This window comes from Pongo abelii, chromosome 1, assembly GCF_028885655.2.
Source record: "Pongo abelii isolate AG06213 chromosome 1, NHGRI_mPonAbe1-v2.0_pri, whole genome shotgun sequence".
Classification (NCBI taxonomy): domain Eukaryota; kingdom Metazoa; phylum Chordata; class Mammalia; order Primates; family Hominidae; genus Pongo; species Pongo abelii.
In genome coordinates this window covers 221,638,289-221,650,344 of record NC_071985.2, presented here as the reverse complement: position 1 = coordinate 221,650,344, position 12,056 = coordinate 221,638,289, and the positions used below count along the sequence as shown (strand labels likewise).

The 12,056-nt window shown below is 50.1% G+C and overlaps 1 protein-coding gene and 1 pseudogene across 3 annotated transcripts in view; both read right to left on the bottom strand.

Annotated features, from left to right (window-relative positions):
- Positions 1–1,784: 1,784 nt before the first annotated feature.
- Positions 1,785–12,056, bottom strand: part of DHRS3 (dehydrogenase/reductase 3) — a 52,656-nt gene continuing 42,384 nt past the window's right edge. For all 3 annotated transcript variants that reach the window (XM_002811482.6, XM_024231307.3, XM_024231309.3), the window contains exons 5-6: positions 6,609–6,734; positions 1,785–2,291 (exon numbers count right to left, since the gene is read on the bottom strand). In XM_002811482.6, the coding sequence (XP_002811528.1) occupies positions 2,207–2,291; positions 6,609–6,734 (211 nt within the window). In that variant the 3' untranslated portion in view covers positions 1,785–2,206. The remainder of the gene's footprint in view (positions 2,292–6,608; positions 6,735–12,056) is intronic.
- LOC112131469 (U6atac minor spliceosomal RNA) lies at positions 3,845–3,945 on the bottom strand (annotated as a pseudogene).

Genomic DNA, 12,056 nt, shown 5'->3' with positions numbered 1-12,056 from the left:
CACGCGGGATTGTATTTCCTGCTATGTTAATAGCAGGCTCCACCACATGACCTGTTCTGGCCAATGAAATGTGAGCAGAAGTGATGGTATTGTTTCCAGGCAGAAACTTCAAGAGCCAGTGCACAGTTCACCAGGTATGTCTACCCTGTGCCACAAGACGTCCTCCCAGAGGCCCCCTGGTCAGCCTAAGTTTCAGAGCGAAGATGACACGGAGCACACCTGTAGCCATTCTTGAAGGACAAGTAGCAATAATAAGGCAGAAACTTTCATTGTTGGAAGCCACTGAGATTTGGGCGTCACATTCTGGCTGCTCCACATCAAGGCTGTTGGAAGTCTCCAGAGCGGTCTCGAAGTTGTGTTGTTTTGGTCTTCAGCTGCTGCCAAGTGGCATGGATAATGAAGAGTTAAAATGTTATGCCTGGGGACTGGCCTCCATTCTAGGTACTCAATCAAGAGTGGCTACAGGCTGGGCATGGTAGCTCACACCAGTAATCCCAGCACTTTGGGAGGCTGAGGGAGGAGGATTGCTTGAGCCTAGGGGTTCAACACCAGCCTGGATAACATAGCAAGACCTCTGTCTCTACGAAAAATAAAAAGAAAACAGTTGGGCGTGGTGGCATGCACCTGTAGTCCCAGCTACTCTGGAGGCTGAGGTGGAGGATTGTTTGAGCCCGGGAGGTCGAGGCTGCAGTGAGCCGTGATTGTGCCATTCCACTCCACACTCCAGCCTGGGTGACAGAGCAAGTTCCCATGTTGAAAAAAAAAAAAAAAAAAAAGAGAAGAAAAGAAAAAAAAAGCATGGCTATAATCATGACTTGGCATTTCTGCACATAGACCAGACTGATGATCACCTGAGTTATGTCTAATATTCTCTAAGCTGGGAGGTTTCGGCCTGAGGTTTGCATGTAGGTTAAGACTTTATGTGACTCTTGGGGAAGCTTCCTGGGTTGGGTCAGATGGCTGTGACCTCCTTCACCTCCTGGGGACCTTGCCTGCTCCCCTCCTGCCACCCTGGCACTCATCTGCAAGAGCTGTATGGAATGGAGTTTACTTGATATGAAATGACATAGCCCACTCTCTTCCCCACTGCCCAAGGTGAGGTTTATTAAGCTTGTGGCAGCAGGGAGCGTGCACCCCGGAGGAAGCAGGGGGCATCTCTACTAGGTCATTTTGGCCGTGACTTTGCCCCATTGATGGAACCTGGGCCAATCTCTTCTGCCACTCCAGACCTCCCCCTGTCCCTGTGATCAAATGGGACTGTAGCACCCCTCGGCACTGGCCTTATGGTAAGGAGTTGTCACTGTGTTTCCGGTGACTTGTGATCCTTTCCTAACCAGATTATTGGCTTCTTGTACTGGTGGTCTTCTCAGCAACGTTGCCCTCTCTGCACCACACACACACCCTAGGTAGACAGTTGGTGCTCCATAAACACTGGTTTTGCTCTCCTGAGTTGGTGGCCTGGAGGCTGGTGGTGCCATGGCAGGACAGAGGGCATCTCTAGCTGTGGCCAGCTGTCTGCAGACTGGTTCATAAAGGTCACACCAAGGAGACAAAGCGGCCTCAACCCATGGCTGCTGGGAGGGGCCTGGTGGAGCCAGCAAGGAACCCGGCATCTCTCTCTGCCCCTAGGTCTGGGCTCCACTTTCTCTCCCGATTTCGGCCCCCTTCTCTCCACCCTTGGCAGTTGGGGACCTTGAACAGACCAGTTCTCTCTCAAAGGATGGAGTTTTGTGGTTGGGACTTGCTCCCTCCCAACTGCCCACCGAAGATTTGAACAAAGGAACTCACAAAAGCCATCTCTCTTTATTTTTCATTCCTGCCGTTCAACCAGTTTGCGCAAGCTGAGGATGAGTGGGTTTTGGAATGGGAGGCAGAGCATCTGGGGACAGACCCTCCTGGAAATGGTGTATGCACACTGCTGAGGCTGGTTAGACTTGAGAAGCAATTGACAATAAACTCTACAGAACTGGAAATGTACAAAAGTGTCAAGGTGGCTTCTGGCTGGTTTCCTGCCTCCCTGTGGGGGTCAGTTACACCCATCAGTCCTGTGCAAAGGTCCCGGGACTGGCCCAGGGGCAGCCGGATTCTTCGCTGGGGACAGGAGCTGTCCTGCTCACCCAGCAGAAGCATGCCAATGGACAGGTGCTCAGGTGTGTGCCCAGGTGCTGTGGCCCCCAAACTCCTCAAGCATGTCTTCATCCTGTTTCTATGTCCGCCCTTTGAAAGTGTTCATGCAGGTGTAGGTTCCTGAGAATTTGTGGATCTCCTCGAGTGCAGCCTGTGGGAGTATGCTGGAGCGGGAGGAAGAAAAGAAGATAGCGATGGTCAGCGATGGTCAGCGGGGCAGGATCCAGGGGCTGGGTCGCTGGTGGCCATATGAGACGGCGCAGCAGAGGGCTAGTTCCTGAAAGTGCTCCCCACCCCTCCAAGCCACACACCAGTTTCTCCCCAAACCCCCACAATCCCCAGGGGAAGAGCTTTCAAGTAAGTGGATAAGCAGCTGTTAAAAAGGCAGGGGGAGGCTGGGCGCGGTGGCTCACGCCTATAATCCAAGCACTTTGGGAGGCCGAGGTGGGCGGATTGCTTGAGCCCAGGAATTCAAGACCAGCCTGGGCAACATGGTGAAACCCTGTCTCTACAGAAATATACAAAAATTAGCTGGGCATAGTGGCATGTGCCTATAGTCCTAGCTACTGGGGAGCCTGAAGTGGAAGGATGGCTTGAACCCAAGAGGCGGAGGTTGAAGTGAGCTGAGATTGTACTGCTGCATTCCAGCCTGGGTGGCAGAGCCAGACCCTGTCTCAAAAATTCTTTTCAGGCTGGGTTTGGTGGCTCACGCCTGTAATCCCAACACTTTGGGAGGCCAGCGTGGGTGGATTACCTCAGGAGTTTGAGAACAGCCTAGCCAACATGGCAAAACCCCATCTCTACTAAAAATACAAAAATCAGCCGGGCGTGGTGGCGGGCACCTGTAATCCCAGCTACTCGGGAGACTGAGGCAGGAGAACTGCTTGACCCGGGAGGCAGAGATTGCAGTGGGACGAGAGCGCGCCATTGCACTCCAGCCTGGGCGACAAGAGTAAAACTCTGTCACACACACACACACACACACACACACACACACACACACACACTCTTTTTAAAATACATGTTTTAAAAAGGCAGAGAGTGAGTGGTCAGAGCAAACTTTTTTTTTAATTTAAAATTTTTATCTTTTTCCTAGATCCTGAAACAGAGCTCATTTTTTTTATTTTTAATTTTTGTGGGTACATGGTAGGTATATATATTTATGGGGTACATGAAATACTTTGATACAGGCATGCAAATGTATAATAATCACATAAGCATAAATGGGGTATCCATTACTTCAAGCATTTATCTGTTGTGTTACAAACAATCCAACTATACTCTTTGAGTTATTTTTATTTATTTTTATGTTTATTGTTTTGTTTTTTTGAGACAGAGTCTCACTCTGTCGCCCAGGCTGGAGTGCAGTGGCGCGATCTGGGCTCACTGCAACCTCTGCCTCCTGGGCTCAAGCGATTTTCCTGCCTCAGCCTCCTGAATAGCTGGGATTATAGGCATGCGCCACCACGCCCGCCTAACTTCTGTATTTTTAGTAGAGACGGGGTTTTGCCATGTTGGCCAGGCTGGTCTTGAACTCCTGACCTCAGGTGATCCGCCTGCCTCGGCCTCCCAAAGTGCTGGGATTATAGGCGTGAGCCACTGCGCCTGGCCCTTTTAGTTATTTTTAAATGTACAATTAAATTATTATTAACTATAGTCACCCTGTTGTGCTATCAAAGACTTGTTCTTATTCGGTCTATTATTTGTACCCATTAAAAACAAATGATGGTTAGATGCCACTAAGTAGGTGACAATGGCTTAACCTGTGTGTGTTCCTTGTCAAGTGGAGTGCTGACCTTCTCTCCTTTCATACAACACACTTTCAAAACCAAGCTCTTAGCATCTTGGTGCCCACAGGCAGCTCAGAGATCCATCGATCCCAACTGCCCCTGATTCCACAAAGATGACGGTGTGGATCTGAGGAATCAGGTTCCATCTGGGTGTCACATCCTCCGGGGAAGAGTCCTGGGCTCACCCTAAGACTTCTCCTCATGCAACCCAGAGCCCCGGCGCTTCCCCAGCAAGCCCTGGTGTAGTCCTCGCCCGTTTACTTGTCAAGCCTGTGGGGTCCTTCATGGTGGGTATTTAATCTCTGATCCCCAGGCCCTCGCATGGGCCAGGCACAGAGAGGGCCCTCAGGCTGTTTGGTGACTCAAACTGAAGGGTCCTGGCCTACTCTAAGTACGAGATGAAAAAGGTTCACTTCCAGCTGGAGCAATCTGGAAGGCTTCCTGGGGGTGGTGGCATTACAGTTGAGCCTTGCTTTCTCCTGGGGAAGGTGAGGAGGGATGCAGTTCAGAGAATGGGGAGGGGGGTGGCTCCTCCTTCCTGTTGAAAAGTAATTGTGGGGAAGGTTGGAAAATGAAGGCTGGGGGCTTACTGTGGAGAGCGCTGAGGTGTTCTAGACCAACTTTTCTCTAGAAAGCTCTGGAAGGCTTCTAAGAAGCTCCTCGGAGGTGGAGGGTGGCAGCCTGGCCTCAGTAAGGACCTGAGCCCCTGATCAATTAGGGGGTCCTAGAGACGGCCAAGGAGCATCTCAGACCTGAGGTCAGGATGGACTGAGGGAGGCCGAGGTGTGGCCTGGATGCCCCTGGGTGCCCCCTTCCCTGCGCCTCTGAAAGGGCTTCGAGTTTGGGGAAGAGAGGGCTGATCGGGCTTGCCCCTCGGTTTCGAGGTTTCTGTGCCCTGCATGTGTTGGGGCAGCCCCTCAGCTGGGGCTCACCATGTCCCAGCAGCCAGGGCAGAAGTTGGCTTTCCTGGGAGTGCATGTCGCATGGGAGCAGGGGCCAGCCTGGCACTTGGGGGCTTACCTTCCTGAAAAGGACTTCCAGGTCAGAGGGGCTCAGTTAGGCGGGGGCCAGAGCCCCAGGGGAGCCAAGAGCCCATGGTCACTTGTGGCTCCGGGGACAAGGATCTCCTGCTGTACTAAGAGGCCCAAGAAAACTGAGTGTGGGACTGGGATGGGAAGGGTTTGCTGCACAAAGCCTGGAAAGTTCTAGGGGAATAGGATGCCAGGCAAATTCTGGAGGAGGAGTCTCTCCTTTATAAAGCCTGCCTCCCCAAAGTGGTCTGCCCTGCTACATCCCACCTGACTGGTACTAAGACACTTCTGTGAATTCTGAGCCCTTGACATCAAGATCCCCATGTTCCCTCTAACAGTAAACTTCCTGAGGACAGGGGCTATGACCAATAGGCTCTAGAACAGTGGTTCTCAAAGTGAGGTCCAGGAACCTTTGGGGTACCTGAGATCTCTTCAGGGGTCTGTGAGGTCAAATTGTTTTTTTTTTTTGAGACGGAGTTTCGTTCTTGTTGCCTAGGCTGGAGTGCGGTGGTGTGATCTCGGCTCACCGCAACCTCCGCCTCCTGGGTTCAGGTGATTTTCCTGCCTCAGCCTCCCAAGTAGCTGGGATTACAGGCGCACACCACCACACCTGGCTAATTTTTTTTTGTATTTTTAGTACAGACAGGGTTTCTCCATGTTGGTCAGGCTTGTCTCGAACTCCCAACCTCAGGTGATCCACCCACCTCGGCCTCCCAAAGTGCTGGGATTACAGGCATGAGCCACCGTGCCCGGCCAAATTGTTTCTGTAATAATACTAAGATGTTATTTGTCTTTTCACTTTCATTCTCTCAGTGAATGGTAGCATTTTCCAGAGGCTACGTGACACGAGATATCACAACAAACTGAAATCAGATGCACGTATAAGAATCCAATTGTCTTCAGTTAAGCCAAACAAAGAGATTTGCAAAAATGTAAAACAATGCCACTCCTGACTACATTTATTTTGTTTTAGAATACATAACTAGTTGTCATAAAAATATATTTATATTAATGTAATGGGTTTGTTATAGCTATTTATAAATGAATAAAGATTATAAACAAATGTATACATCTTATAACATTTTTCTGGCCTTTTAATTTCTTTCTTCTTTTTTTTTTTTTTGAGACAGAGTCTTGCTCAGTTGCCCAGGCTGGAGTGCAGTGGCGCGATCTCAGCTCACTGCAAGCTCCACCGCGTGGGTTCACACCATTCTCCTGCCTCAGCCTCCCGAGTAGCTGGGACTACAGGTGCCCACCACCATGCCCAGCTAATTTCTTTTTGTATTTTTAGTAGAGACAGGGTTTTGCCATTTTAGCCAGGATGGTCTCAATCTCCTGACCTTGTGATCCACCTGCCTCGGCCTCCCAAAGTGCTTACAGGCATGAGCCACCACGCCTGGCCCTGGCTTTTAATTTCTAATATAGTAAATAGCGATAGCTACAACTCACATTAACAAAAGCTCTTTGGGTTCCTCCATACTTTTTAGAATTCTAAGGGGCCCTGTGACTAACAAGTCTGAGAACTACTGCCCCACAGTAAGTACAGTACATCAACGGCAAATGTGCCAGCACTCCTCATGCTCATGTCCGCAGCAGACATGACTAATCGATCACATGCGTACTTTCCCCTGACCCAGAGTGTTCTCTCCCAGCCCCATACCTTTTCAAGATAACGAGGGCATGCATCGTCCATGGGAGGAGGAGGAGGGCCTGGTTGAGCTGCACAGCTTCCACTGTCCTCCGGGCCACCGTCTCCGGCTTCAGTGGGGGAAAGAGGTTGGGAAACCTGAACACAGGAAGAGACACAGTGGGTTTCTCCTGGAGAGGCATGTGCTTATCTGGAAGTCTTTATGAGGCTGACATGTCTGGGTCACCCTTTGGCTTTTCCTGTCTGAGAGATTCGAGGCCTGCTTGGAATACTCCCTCTACCCCACACTCATCCAGGTGCCACATTCCCTCACTCCTCCAGGCACACAGGGGTCTCTTCTTGAGTCAAGGACTTCTAGCCCACCCACCGGGGACCCATTCTCCCAAGCCCTCCAAGGGCTCCCAGTGCCCTAGGGCTTGGCCTTTCCATGGCCCTGTGCAATCTGGGCCCTGGCTGTCCTTCTGAGTCCTTTTCCCTACACTCTGCTCCGTCAGGACAGGCCCATTTCTGTTCTTGTCACATCACATGCTCGGGTCAGGGCTTTTTGCCAGCTCTCTCAATGGCCTGGCTCTCTCCTCCCAGCTCCTCCTTTGGGAGACATCTCAGGCCAGTCCACCCAAAGCGACCTCTGATCCCGTCCCCTGCTAATTTCCTTGACCACGTTCACCCCACCTAGGAAGGCCTTGCTTTTTGGGTTGTTTCCTTGTCAGTGGCCTGTCTCCCCCATTAGGCTATGAGTTCCATGAGGGTGGAGGCCTGGTCGGTCCTGCTGCCCTGCATGTAGCACAGCATCTGATACATAGTATGTGCTCAATAAATACTTGAAGGACTGAACACACTGACGACTTGCTGCTTCCCAAATGTGTCCTGCTCATTCTGTCTGGGGCAGGGGCTCAGCTAGCGATGGCTTCAGCTCAGCTTGCTGGTTCACTAACTCATTCATTGATTCATTGATTCAAAGATTTGCACAGTGCTTTCCATGGGATCTCAAAATGAATGAATGAGTGATTGCATAAGCAAACATCAGGGGCTTCTCATGACTATTTAAAAGCATCTGACCCTAGACCCAAACAATGATGATGTTCCCTAAGTGCCAGACTCATGTACAAATTATTCTCCCGATTTACAGATAAGGAAACTGAGGCTGTGTTGAGTCAGTAGGGCGCTAAGGATTCAAACCTAGCCGATGCTCTATCACCTTTGCTCACTGCTCTTCCTGCCCCTCCTGGATCTATAGATGCAGGGCTCATGTTGCTGGCTCTGACCCCAATCCCACAAAGAGCTTGTGACCCGCTCTGGTACCAGGAAGATTAAGGGTGATGAATCACCCAGGTTTGATGTCATTCCTGAGCAACAGGCAGCCCTCGGACTCCCAGTGGGGGCTTGGCCTCAGAGGCACATGGATCTTACCCCCTGCCCTGTAATTCCTTTGTCATCACGATGGTGATTCTTTTTTTATTTTTTATTTTTGAGTCCAGGGTCTCACTTTGTTGCCCAGGCTGGAGTGCAGTGACGTGATCACAGCTCACTGCAGCCTCGACCTCCCTGGGCTCAAGTAATCCTCCTGCCTCAGCCACCCGAGTAGCTGGGACTACAGGTGCACATACCATGCCCAGATAATTTTTTTATTTTTTCTAGAGATGGGGTTTTGCCATGTTGCCCAGGCTGGCAACTACTGGGCTGAAGTGATTCCCCTGCCTCAGTCTCCCAAAGCACTGGGATTACTGGTGTGAATGCAGCTACCACGCCTGGCCATGATGGTGATTCTGAGGCCCACAGCCCTGTGGTCAAGAGGGGCCAGCCTCTGCCGTTCTACAGAGATGAGTGTGTTGAGGCAGCTCACTGATACTGGAGTCCTACAGGTGTCGTGGAGAGTCTGGATTCTCTGGCTTCCACCTGTGGCCTGTCCTGTCTCTTGGGAAAGGGAAGGCAGGATGGACAGACCAAAGTCCATGGGCTTAAGGGGAATCCTTCTTGGTAAGACCCCTGCCGGGGAAGCCGACAGAGGAGGCCTCAAGCACGTCTGTGTACAGGATTTTCTCCTTCCTCTCCACGGTGGGTGGGATGGGGACACGGGGAACTGGCACAGCTATTAACTCCCATGGAAGCAGTGCAAATTTGTGGAAGAAGCATGCTCAGCTAGCCAGTTTCAAGCTGTGTGGACTTGGGCAGGTAACTGCTTCTCTGAGCCTCAGTTCCGTCATCTGTAAAATGGGAATAAAAGCTCTCTTGCAGGGTTGCTGTGAGGGCCAAATGCAGCAGCAGTTGTAAAGTGTCTAGTGGCTCCAGGTCGTTCTATGGCTGGAACATCGAAGAGGCTCAATTGGCTGGGCATGGTGGCTCATGCCTGTAACCCCAGCACTTTGGGAGGCCGAGGCAGGTGGATCACTTGAGGCCAGGAGTTCAAGACCAGCCTGGGCAACATGGTGAAACGCTGTCTCTACCAAAAATACAAAAATTAGCCGGGCATGGAGGCAGGTGCCTGTAATCCCAGCTACTCGGGAGGCTGAGACAGGAGAATTGCTTGAACCTGGGAGGCGGAGGGTGCAGTGAGCCAAGATCACACAACTGCACTCCAGCCTGGGTGACAGAGCAAGACTTTGTCTCAAAAGAAAAAAAAAAAAAAAAAAAAGAGGCTCAATAAATAGCAGTTTATAAACAATAACATCCACTGACATGGCCAGTCTTGCTGGGAAACTCACCCACTTTGTCCTAAACGTGTCTTCACATTTAACCCATTTAACCCTGGGAGGCTGCTAAGCATGGTTGTAGGAGGAAACCCATGCTTTTATCCATTTTTTATTCTTTTAGGAAATGGGAGTTGGTTAGGTACCCATCTTCCTTGTACTACTCTTCTGGCCGAGCCCTTGGGGCTCCCCTGCACAACCATAGGTAACTAATATTCACCTAGTGCTCGCTACTTGCCAGGCGTGGCCAGATGACTCACACACAGGAGCTCATCTAACCCGTGAAAAGGGGATACTATTATTATTATTATTATTATTAATTTTTGAGATGGAGTCTTGCTCTGTTGCCCAGGCTGGAGTGCAGTGGTGCAATCTCGGCTGACTGCAACCTCCACCTCCCAGGTTCAAGCGATCCTCCTGCCTCAGCCTCCTGAGTAGCTGGGATTACAGGCACCCACCACCATGCCTGGCTAATTTTTGTATTTTTAGTAGAGACAGGGTTTCACCATGTTGGCCAGGCGGGTCTTGAACGCCTGACCTCAGGTGACCTGCCTGCCTTGGCCTCCCAAAGTGCTGGGATTACAAGCGTGAGCCACCGTGCCTGGCTAGGGATACTATTATTATGATTCTCTTTTTAGAGGTGAGGAAACTGAAGCAGAGAAAAATCAAGTAACTTGGCCAAGGTCACACAGAGCTGGGATTTGACCCCAAGCAGTTTGGGTTCACACTCTGAAAAAATGTAGCAGGAAAACCTTGAATTTCCTTCTTAAAGTGGTAGAAAAGAAACTATGCTAGAAGGTGAAATAGACACACAAACTCGATGTCTGCAATGTCCTGCTTGCTCCCGTGCTCAGGACACCCAATTAGAACTGTAGACTGCCGGCCGGGTGCAGTGGCTCACGCTTGTAATCCCAGCACTTTGGGAGGCCGAGGCAGACGGATCACGAGGTCAGGAGATTGAGACCATCCTGGCTAACACGGTGAAACCCTGTCGCTACTAAAAATACAAAAAATTAGCTGGGCATGGTGGTGGGCACCTGTAATCCCAGCTCCTCGGGAGGTTGAGGCAGGAGAATGGCTTGAACCCAGGAGGCGGAGCTTGCAGTGAGCTGAGATCGCGCCACTGCACTCCAGTCTGGGCGACAGAGCAAGATTCTGTCTTAAAAAAACACAAAACAAAACTGCAGACTGCCACTGATGCACTTCTGTCCAGTACGCATTTATTGAGCACCTTCTGTATACTCCGATGAAAAGAAACCAAACCAAAACCCACGGGGGGAAAAGCCAACAGGAGACATTAGTAGCCATTAGTCTAGACGCCTCAAAATTCAGAAGTGATGAGAATTTGCATGCAAGCCAGGTGGTCTGCTAGGAAAATTAATAACATGCATTTATGAAGATGTTTATTGTTAGTAAAAATAATAAAATAATAAGCAGCCCCTTATTGAGCATCTAGTATCTGGGCTTTGCACTAGATGTGTTACATGTATTATTTCTAACTTCCTGGGCTCAAGCCATCCTCCTGCCTCAGCCTCCCAAAGTGCTGGGATTACAGTCATAAGTCACCAAGCCCGGTATTTTTGATTCTAGACAATCAGCACCGCACTGTCCCTATATAGTAACTAAGGCGTAATGAGTGACTCCCGCGTGGCATGTGCTACACTAAATTGTCTCATTGAATTCTCATGACCCTTCCATGTCATCCTCATTTTTGGAAGCAGCTGAAATATATAATTCAGAAGGTGAAGCACTGTACGCTGGATTGCAAAAAACCAGGGAGAATAGTATTTGAGTAATTCCCGGTTTTCATTCATCGATGACGTCATGCCCCTACATGACTGCACATCATTAAAGCGCCATTTATTGGGCACTTAATATGTACCACATATGGTGTTCTCTGCCAGATTCCACTTTGTCCTCACTGCAGAACCTATGATGGAGACATTCACGCACCCCATCTTACAGATCAGCCAGAGCAGTAATTAACGGGACCCAATGTCACAGAGTACATCACAGCTATGAGGGAGTCACCACCCCAGGTGGCATGAGCTCTAGACCAGTGGTCCCCGTTCCCCTTGACTTAACTGGTTTGGAGGAGGAGTGGTGGGACCTCCCTATTGCTTATTTTAAATTGAGCTATGGCCAGGCGCGGTAGCTCACACCTGTCATCCCTGCACTTTGGGAGGCTGAGGTGGGTGGATCACCTGAGGTCGGGAGTTTGAGATCAGCCTGGCCGACATAGTGAAACCCCATCTCTATTAAAAATACAAAAATTAGCTGGGTGTGAGCGCACGCCTGTAATCCCAGCTACTTGGGAGGCTGAGGCAGGAGAATCACTTGAACCCAGGAGGTGGAAGTTGCAGTGAGCCGAGATCGCGCCACTGCACTCCAGCCTGGGCAACAGAGCGAAACTCCATCTTAATAAATAAATAAATAAATAAACAAATGAATTGAGCTATAATTTGCATATAACAAAAGGTATAAATCTTAAGCAGACAGTTTGATTAACTTTCATGTATTTAATGACTGCTAAGATCAAGAAGAGAGAACATTTCTGAAGGTCTTGCTAGTTCCCTCGGCCTCCCTCCCAGGTTACACCCCCAGCCCTCCAGGGGAAGTCATGGGTCTGATTTCCACCACCCTAACCCAGTTTTGCCTGTTTTGGAACTTCATACGGGTGGAACCAGGCAGAATGCACCCTATGTCTCAAGCTCCCTTTGCCCCGCACGATGCTGTGGAGGTGCATCTCCCTCATTTGACCTTTGGGCACATC